The sequence below is a fragment of the Pundamilia nyererei genome, unplaced genomic scaffold (genome assembly GCF_000239375.1).
Source record: "Pundamilia nyererei isolate P.nyererei 1_Seehausen unplaced genomic scaffold, PunNye1.0 scaffold00006, whole genome shotgun sequence".
NCBI classification, from domain to species: domain Eukaryota; kingdom Metazoa; phylum Chordata; class Actinopteri; order Cichliformes; family Cichlidae; genus Pundamilia; species Pundamilia nyererei.
In genome coordinates, this window is record NW_005187407.1 from 7,121,327 (window position 1) to 7,136,403 (window position 15,077).

Sequence of the window (15,077 nt, forward strand, 5' to 3'; positions counted from 1 at the left end):
CACACACACACACACACACACACACACACACACACACACACACACACACACACACACACACACACACACACACACACACACAACACATATATATATATATGTTTCTTTTCTAAGTGAAAAATTAAGGAAGGAGAAAAACATGAGCATAAAAAAGCAAGACAGTGGTGAGTGGAGCAGATATCCACAATCTGGGGAAGTGATCTGAATAGTATAGTCAGGAAAAGTCAAAATCAGGAAACCATAAGTTGACAGTTAACAGTCTTAACACTTCATAACCAGCCAACTTGGTCTTGGGCATTGTTACCAAATTAAGGATGCTTCCAACATTTCTAGAGTAATGCTTTAACATTCGTTTTGTAGGACTTTTAAGTTGGTTGTTTCAAATTATTTATAATATACTGGAAATAAATGAAATTTGTTGAAGGGGGATTATTTTGCCTTGGACTCGCCAACGTATACCAAGTACATTCATTTCGTGTACATTTAGAAAGAATACGACTGAAAATACTGAAGTCAATACTGACGTTTTGCTGAAGTCAGTCTTTTAGCTGTTCTCAGTGAGTATGATAAGGTAAAATGGGGAGCAGAAGAAGTTGCACCGTGACCTAACCTGCATGATAAGCGAAGTGCTTGTAGCAACATTTGGCTCCTTGGACTGCAGCTGACGGTGGGTGTAGTTTAGGCCATCCCAGGACGCGCTGACCATGTTGACCATGTTAGCATGGACCACGGTGAAGTGGGTGAGGCGCCTCGGTGCTATGCGCAGCACGCTGAGGTTGTTGTACAACGCTGATGCGCTGTTTTTTATCTGGATACTCTTTTCCTTGTGATACATTGGGTCTTCTTTGTAGGGCACAGTTGATCGAACAATGTGTAATCTAATCTGATGGCGGACTAAAAAAGAAAAGAAAGAAGACAGAAAATAAAGATACCATAATTAAATAGCAAGTAATCTCTTCAAAAACATGCCCTAACCACTAGGCTGTCGTTAATTCATAGCAAATTAAACGCTAACCACTTAACATTAGCAGCAAGCTAATTATCTTAGCGAGATAATAAATACAACCGGACAGCCTTATATATTGGACATATGTAAAACAAAGTTTAAAAAAAAACCCTCCCCCATAGCTGTTGCCTCAATCGATTATTCCAAATTAAGTTAATGTAAACGAAGGGCTTCTCTGGCTTTTGCTAGCAACAGGATTACCTATGCGTCCTCTGCAGCCATAGAGACGACGTAACTCTACGTACTACGTCAACTATGCGTGCTAGGTTGCTGGGCAACCGTGAATAGTACGAATCTGAGGATAAAGGTAAAATGTTCCAGTTTTGGCATGACAACACTGTTTATTAAAAAGAAACCTAACGCCGATTGTGTTGCGATATATAAATTTAGCGCTTTTAGTTGCAGTGTGGTTAGCTACGTTAAAGTAAAGGTGTCGCTGATAAGGTGCCTATCTCCCCTGTTTGTGTGCTTCGTGTATGTCTGTAACGTGTATCCGGATAACGCAGCATTCGTTTTGATAACAGTGATTTTAGGGTTAATATTTGAAACTATGAAGAGTGTTTTAAAACACCTACTCTATGTGCAAACTACTCATAATTATTACGATAATAACAGGAGTAAAAATAAAAAAGTTCACTGCACCCCGAACGAGCAACAGTAGCCAGTTGGCTGCCTGTGTAGAAATGACATTCGCAGCGGGACAAAACCATATTAAAATGTTTTTTGTTTTTTTTAATGTACAGGTCATTGTTTGTATTCTTAACTCCAGTGTGGGGATCACGTAAAAATTGTGTCTGTTAACGTAGAATTGTGACTTTTGGGCCCGTCATTTTGATCATCTAACGGAATTAAAGCCACAAACTTCCTGATTGATGCACTAACTGAGCTTTTGAATGCCCTGTCTGCAACTGCCAGCATACTGACCTTTACACGACCATAACACAGATAAGAAATAAAATAAACTTTTTCATTAACCAAAGAAAATAAATAGCTTGAAAAATGATAGTTATCTGGCATGCTGTTATCTAACATGCTTTTTACTCTATGGATAAAAACACAAAATAATGCCCATGCATTTACTCTCCTCCTAATAAAACCCTAAAAGTGTGACTTTCCCTTATTGCAACCTTTAAATGTCTACAGTGTCACCAAATCATAAGGTCAAACGGTCAATCAAAAGGTTTCAGGACTGTTTATTGATCTTTTTTTTTAACTAAGTGAGCTCACCAAGATCATCATTAAATAGAATTTGGGTTTGTGATAATGCCAGTTTTTTTTAGTTTTCCATGATCTGACTTTTTGCAGTTTATATTTCACACCAGCCTCTGAGCAAAAATGCCACGCTCTGCACCCAAGCCTCAAACTGACAAGCACAGACGTAGGTCATCTGTACAGGTGATCTCACCTGCAGCACAAGAGCAGAAAGGGGAAGATATAATCCCAGGTCACTTGACCCGGACCCAGTGGACAAATATGTTGCTTCAGGAGGATGCAGATGAGGCAGTGGGGGAAATCTTAGATGAACTGCTGAGGAAGGTCATGAAAGGATGTCTTGATGTGTATACTGAGAGCCAGGTAAAACTGAGAAGCTTATCAGCTTTATGTTGTTTTTTTCTTTTACAATCAGTTCAACATTAATGTTATAAAGAAAATACCTTGTCTTGCTTTTATCCATAAATAATATATATTGCATTTCACATCTGTGATATTGTCTGTCTTTGGCAATAAGCTACCAACTTTCTCTGCATCTTGGGCCAAGAGGTACCTCACACAGATTGTAGAGCACCAAATCTTGTGCCTAGATGAGGGAGAAGGACCAGTCGAAAGATCAAAAACAGAAGATTCTGAGCCTGTGCCACCAACTTCCGATGCCTGGGCTCAAGGATGTGTGCCTGTTCTTATCCATCAACAACATCTTGCTGCACAGGAGGTACTCTTATAGTCTCTTCTATTTGTCTTCTATTCAAATGCCACCATTAAGTTATTTATATTCACATCTACACTATATCTATATTGCTATATTCCTTTGTAACAGAAGGCTGACATTGACCAGGTTCCAGCACAGAGAGAGGCACGAGTCAGCCAGCAATGAATGTTGAGGTCCAAATAAAAAGCTCCTCAAAGCGAAGAAACAAGTCCAAATTAACCAGCCTTCCCAGTCTACCAGTTTAAAGCCGATAGAGAGTGATGCTATCATGTTCCTGGGTCAAAGACTCAGTGTTTTGATTTTTGTATTATAATTGTTGATCTTTGATTTCATCATGGTTTATGACGACCAGTGTTTTGGTTTAAGTTTTGTATTTCTTGCTCTCCAGTTGTTCTTGGTTTGTGATTTCGAGTTCTTAGGTTTTGGTTCCTGTCCCCCTCATGTTTAGTGTAGGTTTAGTTCTGTCCTTGTGTTTATTCACTTGTTCCCTAGTCAGTCGTGTCTCATGTCACTCTTGTCCCTGTACTTCGTGTTCCCTCTGTTCAGTATCAGTCTATGTCTCTGTACCCGTCGTGTGCTTCCTGTTTTATTTTAACAGTCTCTGTTCTCCGTTCAGTCTCTGTCCCAATGTTTTCTCTGTGCTTGTCCTGGTCCCACATCTCATGTCTAGTCTCCCTGTCTCTATGTTCCCGCTGTAAGGTGTCAGTTATGTCGTAACATTAAGCTTGTGCCTCTGAGTCTGTGACTGTATGTACGTGCCATATTTCCTGTTTTACTCTGATAGTCTTGTGTGCTATGTCAGTGTGTCTAGTTTGGCTCCCCTTGCCTCGGCATGTTTCATTAGGTTCAGCTGTGTCTCCCCCCCGTTTGTTTCCTCGTTCCCTGTGTGTTCTCCTTAGCTCCTTGTTGGATCGGCTGTGTTACTCCTGCGTTCTCTCCTGTGTGTCATTGCTTCCGTCTCAGCTTTTCTAGTTATGTTTCAGGTTAGCTTTGCCAGTATAGGTTTTGTTTGTTCTTTTCTAGTTGTCTTTGCCATTTATTTTTAACATCTGTTCAGCCCTAAATATAGGCTCATTTTCTGTTACCATCCACATTCATCTCCATTGTCTGCATTTGGGTCCACTCCTCTAACTTCATGTGGTTTGCCTCAAACCATGACAGATGCCCCTGTGCTGTTTTCTGTTGATCAGGTTGCAGGAGGCCCATCACCTCGGGTCACCCCACTGCTTCAGCCCAAGATCTGTGACAGCTGATTAGAAGACGTAACAATGTCTATGGTTGAGCCACATATTAACACAATAAATTTGAAAAAACTACTATAATTGTACAAGTCTGCCTTTTTTTTTAAACTCCAGTTTCCCACCATGTGATTTTAGCTACTCTGCATTTGAAATACAGAAATGAAATACAGTATTTCTAATCTAAAAAAATGTTGCTATATAAAATAACACATGATAAAGGTGAGTTGTCTCAGGAACGACATTGCACCTGAAAGTTTTATTCGTAATACATTATATGCATTGGAGTCTTTTTATACTGTGTTCAAAAATAAACACTGAGCCCTTATTATTTACGTATCTCGTAAAATATACTTTACATATCACCTAATCTCTCTCAAATGTTAGACTCTTGTAATTTATTTAAGTAGTCTTTAGCAATACTTCACCAGGCTTATTGCAAGGCACTCAGAGCTCTTCTTTGAATGTTGGCTGCCTTTTGTTCTTTCAAGATGATCCGACACATTCAATAATGTTAAGGTCTGGGCTCTGGGGAGGCAGAAGTATGCTTTTACTGCATTGGCAGTGTGTTTAGGATCATTGCCAAGCTGAAAAATGAAGCTGATGCCAACCACCCGCCTTCCAGATGGTACTGTATGGTGGACGGTAGTGGATAGTAGCGTGACTTCTTGACAGCCGTCCTTAATTGAAACCATTTCTGATGGAGCTGCAGTAAACAGTAGAAGGATCAGTTGAAGAGCTAGGGGGATTTTTCTGTTCCTGTATCACTTCTTTGCTGGATTTTTTTTTCATTTCCTAAAGTCAAGACTTTTAGACACCGTTCATATGCTGTAGATGGATTTTTAAGCCTCTTCTTCTTTTGTCCATCATTTGTCCTTTTTCCCTCAAATTTTTAAGATTACATGCACACCATATTGAGATGTACCAAGTTTAATAACTCTTTGGGAATCCCTTCGCTGGGGCAAAAATACTATTTTATGCCATTCAAACTGTCTGATTTATAGCATTTTTCATTAATTCTGCTAAAGAAATGAGAACAGCGTATGTGTTTTTGTGACAGAGCACTTGTAACAACATTAGTTCTTTCCTATGTTGTCTTTGTGTAGCTAGGACACTGGTTCTTCCTCTGAGTTAGGTGCATTTTTATGCTTGAATGATAGGCCATTATTAAGCAGCTTACCAAGCAAAGAAATGTTCCTATGAAAATGGTCGGATACAAAGACTGGACTTAAAATGAGTGAAAAGCTGTTTATTATACTCTTGCATACGTTTATAACGGTTATAATGTTCCGTTTTTCACCATTTGGAAGATGTAATAGCGCCATAATCCTTTAGAGGCTGTAGTTTGTGGGGCTGTTGAATGTATTGTACATTATGCTGATAGGTGTTTGTATAATTGTGTTCTTCCCTGGAGGCAAAATAACAGAAGTGTATCTACTATATTTAGCAATTATTTGCTTATAAAAAGCGGATCTGCATTTTCTGTACATTTGTATTGATTTGAAAAAAGATATTAACAGAAATTTAAAGCAGATAAATATCACCGTATCGATTGTATGTTATTTATTTATTTATTTTACCTGTGTCGAAATTATTATAGGCATGTGTCTGCGCATGAGCGGCTCCGGAGCACCAATCAGAAGATTGTTTGTGCAACCTATCTTGGGAAAGACGATTGGACCCGCCCAGAGAGAGAAGCGAGCCAATCATCGAGCTCCCTCACCTTTTCTAACCCAATCAGGGAAATATTTTGTTGGGTAGCATGTTTCACTAACCCTTGGCACATGTGAAAGCGGAATGAAGGGAAAGCGCTGTTGATGAAACGTTCCTAAATAACTGAAATTTTATCTTGTCGAAAACAATTTAGAAATGAAGAAGAAGCAGTCCGTTCCAGAGGAACCAGCAGAGGTAAGACTTGAAAATTTAGTAAAGTTTGGCTTCCCGATCGCTCAGAAAAGAGCAGTTCTACTCAGCGATGCACGAGTACTGCTCGCATGCCTACAGTTTGCTATTTACGTCGCACTGGAACCACTTAGCGAACTTACATGTTTCATACATTCTGTGCTGGGGGAATATTGGTAACACGTATTACAGTGCAACATGTATAATTTGTTGTTTACAGATGAATCCCTCAGATTCCTCTCGACAGACAGAAGAGGACGAGGAAAATGAGGCTCCAGTTAAAGCAAAAAGAAGCAAAGCTGATCACGCAGGGGAGGAGGTTGTCTATCACCCAGTGAAGCTATCGCGAAATGATCTGTATCGACCTCCTACAGCAGAGGAGCTCAACCAACTGAAAGAGGCAGAAAGCCTGTTTCACTGCAGTCTGCTCAAAATGCAGGTGAGACGCCAGACTTAGTGACGTAACCATAAAAGATAATGATAAAAAAGGAGTGTGATCATATCTCTTAACCCTGTTGTCGTATGTAACCACTGACCACACAAACTGATAGTGATCTGTCATCAATAATAGATGGAGGAGCTGTTGAAAGAAGTTGCATTGAGTGAACGCAGGAAACGCCAAATAGATTCATTCATTCAGACAGTCACCAAGTTAATCCAGACTGTGCCAGACTCACCAGAAGTTGAGGTATGTTGTGCTTCAGTTGTAACCAAAGCTTTGTGATTGGCAATAGATGGTCAACTCCACACAAATTCACACATGATTTTTGTCTCAGGTAAGTGACCTGTCCTGGCTGTCTGGTGCAGTGAAGGTCCCATTTCTCTTGGTGCCTAAAACAACAAAAGGAAAATTCCACATGGCGCCTCCTTCTTCCATTGATCTGATCGGGAGCTACCCCTTGGGTACCTGCACCAAACCAAATGTCATGGTGGACCTGGCTGTCACAATTCCAAATGTAAGTCATCCTAACTGCTTTTGTATTCTACAAAAAAATCAATGGTGTGCTGTGTTTCCGTAGCCTTCAGTCTGCTATTCTGTCTGTTGTTAGGATGTCCTCCATCCAAAAGATGTCCTGAACCAGAGGTATCCGAGGAAAAGGGCTCTCTACCTGGCAGGCCTGGCCCAGCATCTCACTTCCTCTTCTGACATCGGGACCATGCAGTATTCCTGTCTCCATGGGAATCGACTTCGACCTGTTCTGCTGCTGACCCCTCCAGGTATTCAAGTTTTAAATAATTTCATATTGTATACATTTTAAACATTATTCAATGACATTACGTTTACATTATATGGATTTTAACATCTATGTTAAAAGGCTTTTTTTCTGGTTGTGACTTTGAGATAAAAAGTGTTCTGTATTCCAGGTAAAGACTCTTCCAGCTTCACCCTCCGCATTCATGCCTGTCCAGCCCCCGGGTTCTTCAAACCCAGCCGTTTTCATCCCCAGAGGAATAACATCAGGACAGAGTGGTACACTGGTTTGCAGACTTCCCAGTCTGGTAAGATTGTTATTGTTCATCCCAATATTTAAATCCCCTCCAGTAAACTGTCTCAGACAATGATTTTACAGTTGTATGTTAAATTTAGTTAAATACTAACCCTCCGACTACAGAAGTAGAAGTAGCCTGTCATGAACTAGAAAAACATCAAACAGGCTTAAAAAATGACCTGGATATTTCTGATGGAATGAGAAGCAAAGCAGGAACATCAAAGGAGCATGCAAAGGAGATCTCAAAGTTGTTACCTTTTTTTTGGCCTTCTGATGCAGCTTGAGTCTTTGAACAAACTGTGTCTGGATTTTCAACAGACTGTTTTCATTGTATTGTATATTTATAGCCATGTTATTAGTCAGCAACTCCTTAATTAAATTATCTTTTTTTTAAACTTATTTTGTCACAGAGAGCTCTGAACCTCCGACTCCACATTATAACAGCTCTGTTCTGGGAGATTTATTGCCGAGGGCTCACCTCCAGTTCCTCTCTGCTGTCAGCTCTCAGTGCTCAGCTTTTACTGATGGGGTGGCTTTACTTAAAGTCTGGCTTCGTCAAAGAGAGCTTGATCAGGTAGGAAGCTCTCATTGGTTCTCACACTTGTTGCATAGAGTTCAGAGGAGTGTACTGCAAAGTTCAGCATAGCACTTTGCATTATATGGCTTGACAAAACCGAAAACCCCAGTCAGAGATGATGATTACAACAATGGTTATAATCAACTTTATTCTTGACTGGATCATATTGAAGTGCTGCAACTTTTGATTTAGTTAAACATTAAAAGTTCTCGTAGCCTAATAAAGGAGATGTGGAAATCACTTTAGTTTATCTCCAGATCAATATATATTATTGATTAAATAATTATTCTTTGTGATCAATGGCCTACAACTACATCTGATGAATTTTCAGATCTGTATTCTAGTAGCTGAGGTTCCAGCAGCGTAAGATTTGGAAGCAGATTAGAGTCAAACATGAAAACATTTATACACATTCTACATCATCGATTAATATTGCAACTAATAATCATCAATAAATATTGCACCAGTAACGCAACACGTGCTGTAACTTTCCAGATACTTTTAAACTGAAATTCTGATCCTTGCCTGGTCCACATCATGGTTTTAGCACAAGTCACCATTAAAATCTAGCCAGGTAGAGGGACAGCCATTTTCACAACACTGAAAACTCTGAATTAAAGCTAAAGCTAAAAAATGTCCTACTTTAAGGTGTAATTTTTTTCTTACCTTATATCTTTATTGTTCTCAATGTCTTATAGGGCACTGGTTGTTTTAATGGCTTCCTAGCTTCAATGCTGTTGGCGTATCTACTGATCACTCATAGAATCAGTAACAGCATGACGGCATATCAGCTTCTTCGAAACACCTTGAACTTCTTGGGTAATTTTAGTTTTAATGGATGTCCTCCTGTGTCCTTTTTTAAAATTTTGGTAATTGAAAGGTAACTTGCTTATCTCTGTTTTGAATGCCTTGCACCTTCTTCCTCAGCATCTACAGATCTGACAGTGAATGGAATCAGCCTGGCCAAAGATCCTGACTCTACAGCTGTGAGTTATCCAAATCAAATTTAAAACACTAATTGTGTGCATTTACTTTATTCACACTTTCATTTACTCTGGAACTGTGATTCAGCCAACCCCCCGTATCTTTTCTCTGTAGCCATCCATTTCAGAGTTCCATGATGCTTTCCAGGTTGTGTTTGTTGATCCTTCGGGACACCTTAACATGTGTGCTGACATCACTGCTTGTACATACAAACAGGTAACTGAACAGTGGTGTGTTTAAACGTTTTTTTTTTTCCACTTGTGATTTTTAAGCAACTGTTTCTGAACTTTCTTCACTTTGGTTCCTCAGCTGCAGCATGAGGCATCTTTGTCAATGCAGTTCTGGGACAACCCTACAGTGGATGGGTTCCAGTGCCTCCTCATGACACCCAAACCCATGATAAGGACAAGTGACCATGTGTTCCAGTATGTTTCTATAAACAAATGCATATACCGGTATTTAACATATTTAGTTAACCTTGCGTACTAGGTAAGCAGTTGGGTTCTGCACCTTCTTTTTAGGAAACATGGTTACTAAATGTAAAACAAATCACATGGAGGACTTTTACTTTCAGAGTAGAGATCATTATGCTCTTCATCCTCTCAGCTCTTCTGTTTCATTTCCCCTTAGGTTGTGTGAGCTGGTGAAGCTTCAGTCCAGCTGTAAGAAACTGAATCTTCTCAGTGAGCTGATGGACCACAGTGGGGATTACATTCACACTGCATTGCCTTTTATTCTGTCACTTCTCCAGCAAGGATTGTCCCAAAGGATTCACCTCCTTACCCACTCCCTCTCTCCTGACCCTAAGGTGAAAAAGACTTGCATTCAGGAATTATTGCTTTATTTCATATTATCTAAGTTACCAATGTGCAGAAAGAATTGGCTCTAATACTACTAATGTAACAGTGGATATGTTTCAAAGTTATGAAATATCCGTGTAAAAAGAAGTTAATCTCAAAATTGCTATTTGCAGAACTTACTTTACTTTGGTTTTATTTCAGTGGTCTGTGGAGAGCGAAGCCCCAAAGCACAAAGCTCAGCCTCCGTTATCTTTCGGTTTGCTTTTAAGGACAGAGCTGTCATCCTCTGTCCTAGAACGAGGCCCACCAGCAGACAGCCCCAAGGTAACCTCACCTGCCTTTATTTATTGCATGTATAGGGCTTTACTTCTTGATTTAGCCACTGAAGTTGAAGACAAAAGGTCACTTGACTCATAATGCTACATGCATGACTCATTGTCCATGTAAATCAGATTGTATTTTTTGAAATGTGCAAGTGTGTAATACAGTGGTCCCTCACTATAATGCAATCACCTTTTGCGGCCTCGCTGTTTTGCAGATTTGTTTGTGCAATTTTGCATGGTGGTTTTTTTTCTGGGTCCTGATTGATTGACAATGGTCTACATCCAATCTCGTGCCGTGTCTCCTGTACAGTACAGAATGCGTTCAGCTTGTCAAATTTAAATAAATCTTCGATCGCTAGCAGTGTGATTCTGAGGTGCTGTACTGTATTCTCCCCAACAATCACAACGTCGATGAAACGGTTTGCACATTTTGCCTTTGGTTTCATTCTATAATACTGGACTCTTTTTCTACAAAGGTTTGAACTTTGAGAGTGTTTAAACAAGAGGGAAAATGTTCAAGCCTGTCTGAGAAAAGTGTATAAATGGTGTAGTAAGGGGTTTTACAGCCTTAAAACATCTACAATAATTGTAAAAAATAAAGTTGGCTACTTCGTGGATTTCACCTATCGTGGGTTATTTTTAGAATGTAACTCCCGCGATAAACAAGGGACCACTGTATATACACACAGTTATGGATAAACATGGGGTTATTTGGGCAGTGTTGCCCAATGGGGCTTCAACTTACAACCTAAAGAACCAGAGGATTGAACTACCGACTGGTTAATGGATGACTCACTTTAACTCCAGAGCCACAGCTCAGTTTGAGAATGGTTTTCTAGGTGTAAGAAGTGTATTTTTACTTCAAGTGTGTTTGTAAACATCTTGAAGAATATTATACTGCTGCAGACAAATGTAACACTTATGGAGGTGATTCTGTATTACTCGTGGCTTCATAGTGTAGTGGTTCAGACACTCGCTTGGCCAAGCGCAAGGTCACTGGAGACGGGAAGGGCATCCTTCGTAAAACTCTACGAACTCAAAACATGTAGAGCGACCCATTGTGTCAACCCCCTTTGTGACAATGAAGCAGCTTAAAATGGACACACGAGTGTAACTATGGCTGGATTTTGCACTTTGTAACCAGCTTTTCTTTTAACATAAAAAGAGATCATGTTGTTCGTATGGAAATTGTGCTTATATTTTCTGTTACTTGTTTTTTGTGGCTTTGTTTTTAATCATGCTTGTGATTTAAGAAAAATTAAAAATCTAAATGTTCCTGTGCTAGGCGGCTGAATTTCGTCAGCTGTGGGGTCCTCGCTCTGAGTTGCGTCGCTTCCAGGATGGCGACATCACCGAGGCTGTGCTGTGGGACGGAGAAAGCATTTGCCAAAAGCGTCTGGTTCCCAAACAGATCATCACACACTTGCTGCAGCTGTATGTATTTTATCTCAGCAGAGCTTAGTTGAGAGACTAAAGAACTGACAATACTGTTAATACAGTGTAGTGTGGTGATCTTTTCCAACTATAACACTGATAGAAATCTTCAGTAAGCTGTAATGCTTACAGAAACTACGGTGAAAGAAAGAAAGAGGCTTTGTTTTTTTGTCCTGTCCTTAATTGTAAAGTTAGTCTATTTGATATTTAAAAAAACAAACAAACAAACAGGTATTCATTGCCATTCATAGAACACAATGCCTATGCTAAGGTGAATATGGCATATAAAAGACTTCAGCATGATTGTAGAGCACTCTCCTCTAGATACTTGTTCTGACATTTGAAGCTGACTATCAAGAATTTGTTATGACTACATATTTCTACAAATACTTCTTACATAATTTTACTACTGGTTTACTGCAAGCTGTTTCAGGGCTGAAGTGCCAGTATGAAGTTGAGCAAGGTGACAAAACAAAGTGATTGGTTTTAATTTTGAGAACTACTTGGAAGATGTTGTTAAATATTTGCCTGCGGCGAAGTAATGGCAACTGTTACTTTGCTGCAGGCAAACAGTGTTAAAAACTCAAAAGCAATGACTTCCAAGTTTTAGTGTCTGAAACAAGTTTTGGCTTATAGCACTGTTGAACACAAGCACGTACAACACGCCAACATCTTCCTATTTTGACTTCTTGCTTCTTCTGTTACCTTTCAGTAACCTTATTCTGTTGTTGGTATAGGGCACCAGCATCTTCAACATCTAAGGTCATGCAGGTTATGCATTTCTGTTTACAAAGATCATCATGTCAACATGCTCTGGGCTCAGTCTTCTGCGCATTGTTGCAAATGTTTGTCCTGCTTCTGACAATAAAGACGGCAGCGATACCCCTGGTACACACAAATAGTGTCTCGCAAGAGTTGCCAGTTTGGGGAATCTCGGTCCATTTACCCTCCACCAGTCGAGAGGGTTAATGTCTAACGAGGGAGCAATGTCTCTTAAGTAGTAATCGACCTGAGCCTCAGAGTCGGTGGCATAGGAAGAACTGTAGTTGTCGCCAAGGAGCAGCACCATAGTGTTTTTGGTGTCACTTCTAATTTGCGAGGGCACAGCTGCCTGGCTAATATCCGGGGTGACCAAAGTCTCCTGCTGCTCATCCTTTGCACCTGCAGTAGCAGTTACTACTGCATCCAATTTTGAAACTAGTTCATGCAGCTTAACCTTTGCAGCCAGTCTCCCCGTTGGTGTAAGGAAGCTCAGGTGTTTGTGCCGGGGATCCAACATGGAGGCGATAAGAGCCGGTTTTGAAGCCAGGTCGTTAGAGTCAACCTGCAATAAGTAAAAATAAAATGGCATAAATATATGTAAAGGGAATGCAGATTATTTTTTTTATCCTTGTTAATATGTTTCAGTCAAAACCGGTGCCTACCTCCATGTGATTTCTAAGTGACTGCTGAACTTTGAGCTTGAACTCTGAGACTTGTTCGACGTCATTCTCTTTTGGCACGAGATGAGTCTGAACCAGGCTGAAGGTGATCGGGTAGATATTTGAAATGGACACCTCCGTATCTGCAGATATGACTGTTGTAGCCCATTTAAGTGTCGCCAGCACAGGCGTGAAGTTCTCAATTATCTGCCAGCAGTCATCTTCAATCTCAAGGGTCTGAGCTTCCTGCCTGCTGGTGACGCTGCGGTCGGAGAGGACTGCTTTAATCGCCCACCGTTGTTCAAGCAAACGTTCAAACATGTCGCAGATGGTGTCCCATCTGTTTTTGCTTGACTGGATGAGCTTGCGTTGGGGCAGGCACATCTGAACTTGCTTCTGTTCCAAGGCCTCATTCGCGAGCAAGTTGCGATTGAAGTGCTTAACTAGTTTCCCGGCAGCAACAACGATGCGGAGTAAATCTTCACTAAGCCCATCGCTGACTGCTCGCTGAAGCGTTGTGGCAAAGCAAATCGTGTAGTCCCAGGTGACACGGGTACATGCTTGGACTGATAAGCTGTTCTGCGTGTCGTTATGAACACATGAGGTCACTTTACCGGCGATGGCCCACGCCTGCACGGTGCTGAGCACGCTCTCTGTAACAGTGTCTGCAGTGGAGTGGCTGCCTGCTGAAACTTTGTGCGTCTGCAGCACAGCTGACCTCCCCTGCCAGTCTTCTGTTATAAATGAACACGACATGGTCATGTACCTCTGAAAGGTGAGACCTGTCCAGAAGTCTGCAGTGAGAGCCACTTTCTCCACTCTACCCAGCTGCACCATAAGCTCTTCAACCTTCTCATGAAAACGGCCTTCAATAATGCGTGTAACATCACCAACAGATGGCATTTTATAACTGTGCACAGTGTATGCAAGCAGCTCGCGAAAACCATCGCCACTAACCATGCTGATGGGGAGCATGTCCTTCTCTATCATTCTGGAGATGAGCTCAGTCACCTCCGCATGCGTTGCCAGCGACACACCGTCGTTGGGTGCTGCGTCCTGGTGCTTGTTTTTGATGTGGTACATCATGCTGGTGGTGCTGCTTCTGTATTTGAGCTTCGTGCCGCACATCGTGCAGTGAACCTCGTCGTCCACTTTGATGAAGATATCCCAAACGGAGCTCCGCTTCAGGCGTTTCCTCTCGCTGGAGTCCCGCTCAGCAGGGGTGATGTTTATGTTGGGTGACATGACTGCAACCTGTGTGATTTCCGAGTTGTTGGAAGCGTTCTCATCCTCGATGCACTGAACGGTGCAGATCACGGGTTTCTCGTCCTCGTCCATCGGCGTCGCGGATGAATGGTGCCTGCTCATGTGGTTCATCATGGAGGTCGTGGCTCCGCCGCAGTATTTCAGCGTCGCGTTGCATTTCATGCAGCGGACGAAGTTCCCCGTTTGTTCAAAGCAGTCCCACACGGAGCTGCGCCTCCTTCCTGTGCGCTTCATACTTACCGTAATTCAGGTCTTCCAAGCCTTAGCAAGCTAGCAAATGTTAGCACTGACTGCTATCGGGGATGGGGTAAAAAATAAAACGGGGTTTGGGGGAATGTAAACAGGCTGTGACCTGTTTCACTTCGGCATGTGCCCTAGAAAAACCTGGCGGTGAAGCAATTATGTGCACAATTTCACTGAAGGTTCAAGTTAAAAAAGAGAGAACGTGTGTGTCATCCCGTAGGCACGCAGACATCCCCGAATCCTGTGTGCGGTATGTCGGGGCGATGGTAGATGACGTCATCAAAACGGGAAGTGAGGTAAACCGTTATTATTGAATTATTTTAGCCACGTATGATGGAAATTTCAAGAAGAACTCTGACATACCGTTCATATTTTCCCCTAACAGTATGGTTTGGGTCAATACAGATCAATCTAGAAAGTATGCGTAGTTTGTTTGACAATAATAATAGTATTATGTCTTGTTATA

General features: G+C 41.2%; 4 protein-coding genes across 10 annotated transcripts in view; 2 read left to right on the top strand and 2 right to left on the bottom strand.

Annotated features, from left to right (window-relative positions):
• wdr54 (WD repeat domain 54) overlaps positions 1 to 1,272 on the bottom strand; it is a 6,385-nt gene extending 5,113 nt beyond the window's left edge. The window contains exons 1-2 of one of the 2 annotated variants that reach the window (XM_005722345.1): positions 1,208 to 1,272; positions 611 to 894 (exon numbers count right to left, since the gene is read on the bottom strand). In XM_005722345.1, coding sequence (XP_005722402.1) covers positions 611 to 835 — 225 coding nt within the window. In that variant the 5' untranslated portion in view covers positions 836 to 894; positions 1,208 to 1,272. Of the gene's footprint in view, positions 1 to 610; positions 895 to 1,121; positions 1,187 to 1,207 lie in introns of those variants that run through there. The other variant, XM_005722346.2, reaches the window with a different exon arrangement.
• Positions 1,238 to 4,249, top strand: c20h2orf81 (chromosome 20 C2orf81 homolog). 6 transcript variants are annotated; one of them, XM_005722344.1, is made up of 4 exons: positions 1,238 to 1,313; positions 2,329 to 2,581; positions 2,766 to 2,936; positions 4,124 to 4,249. In XM_005722344.1, exons 2-4 carry the CDS (start codon positions 2,342 to 2,344, stop codon positions 4,184 to 4,186), a joined length of 474 nt encoding a protein of 157 aa, XP_005722401.1. In that variant the 5' UTR covers positions 1,238 to 1,313; positions 2,329 to 2,341; the 3' UTR covers positions 4,187 to 4,249. The 6 variants fall into 6 exon arrangements, with proteins under 6 accessions (XP_005722401.1, XP_005722400.1, XP_005722396.1 ...); XM_005722343.2 differs by lacking the exon at positions 4,124 to 4,249 and adding an exon at positions 3,045 to 4,102 and having other exon boundaries at positions 1,239 to 1,313; positions 2,736 to 2,936; XM_005722339.2 differs by having other exon boundaries at positions 1,240 to 1,313; positions 2,736 to 2,936.
• Positions 4,250 to 5,940: 1,691 nt separating this feature from the next.
• nol6 (nucleolar protein 6 (RNA-associated)) overlaps positions 5,941 to 15,077 on the top strand; it is a 15,005-nt gene continuing 5,868 nt past the window's right edge. Inside the window, exons 1-15 of the mRNA XM_005722348.1 lie at positions 5,941 to 6,079; positions 6,294 to 6,512; positions 6,645 to 6,761; positions 6,850 to 7,029; positions 7,123 to 7,291; positions 7,439 to 7,573; positions 7,974 to 8,137; positions 8,839 to 8,959; positions 9,068 to 9,126; positions 9,239 to 9,340; positions 9,434 to 9,549; positions 9,755 to 9,932; positions 10,126 to 10,248; positions 11,533 to 11,681; positions 14,832 to 14,907. Of these exons, the coding sequence (XP_005722405.1) occupies positions 6,041 to 6,079; positions 6,294 to 6,512; positions 6,645 to 6,761; positions 6,850 to 7,029; positions 7,123 to 7,291; positions 7,439 to 7,573; positions 7,974 to 8,137; positions 8,839 to 8,959; positions 9,068 to 9,126; positions 9,239 to 9,340; positions 9,434 to 9,549; positions 9,755 to 9,932; positions 10,126 to 10,248; positions 11,533 to 11,681; positions 14,832 to 14,907 (1,947 nt within the window). The 5' untranslated portion in view covers positions 5,941 to 6,040. The remainder of the gene's footprint in view (positions 6,080 to 6,293; positions 6,513 to 6,644; positions 6,762 to 6,849; positions 7,030 to 7,122; positions 7,292 to 7,438; positions 7,574 to 7,973; positions 8,138 to 8,838; positions 8,960 to 9,067; positions 9,127 to 9,238; positions 9,341 to 9,433; positions 9,550 to 9,754; positions 9,933 to 10,125; positions 10,249 to 11,532; positions 11,682 to 14,831; positions 14,908 to 15,077) is intronic.
• LOC102208013 (zinc finger BED domain-containing protein 1-like) lies at positions 11,692 to 14,874 on the bottom strand. The gene is made up of 2 exons (XM_005722347.2): positions 13,106 to 14,874; positions 11,692 to 13,005 (listed from the first exon to the last, which is right to left on the bottom strand). Exons 1-2 carry the CDS (start codon positions 14,600 to 14,602, stop codon positions 12,454 to 12,456), a joined length of 2,049 nt encoding a protein of 682 aa, XP_005722404.1. The 5' UTR covers positions 14,603 to 14,874; the 3' UTR covers positions 11,692 to 12,453.

What these genes read in the sequence shown, in the direction of transcription:
- LOC102208013 (XM_005722347.2), bottom strand. Translation starts at nt 14,602, where the DNA reads ATGAAGCGCACAGGAAGGAGGCGCAGCTCCGTGTGGGACTGCTTTGAA. An exon ending in CACTTAGAAATCACATGGAG is followed by an intron (nt 13,006 to 13,105) that starts GTAGGCACCGGT and finishes TACTTATTGCAG; the next exon opens with GTTGACTCTAACGACCTGGC.
- c20h2orf81 (XM_005722339.2), top strand. Translation starts at nt 2,342, where the DNA reads ATGCCACGCTCTGCACCCAAGCCTCAAACTGACAAGCACAGACGTAGG. An exon ending in ATGTGTATACTGAGAGCCAG is followed by an intron (nt 2,582 to 2,735) that starts GTAAAACTGAGA and finishes TTTGGCAATAAG; the next exon opens with CTACCAACTTTCTCTGCATC. An exon ending in AACATCTTGCTGCACAGGAG is followed by an intron (nt 2,937 to 4,123) that starts GTACTCTTATAG and finishes TCTGTTGATCAG; the next exon opens with GTTGCAGGAGGCCCATCACC.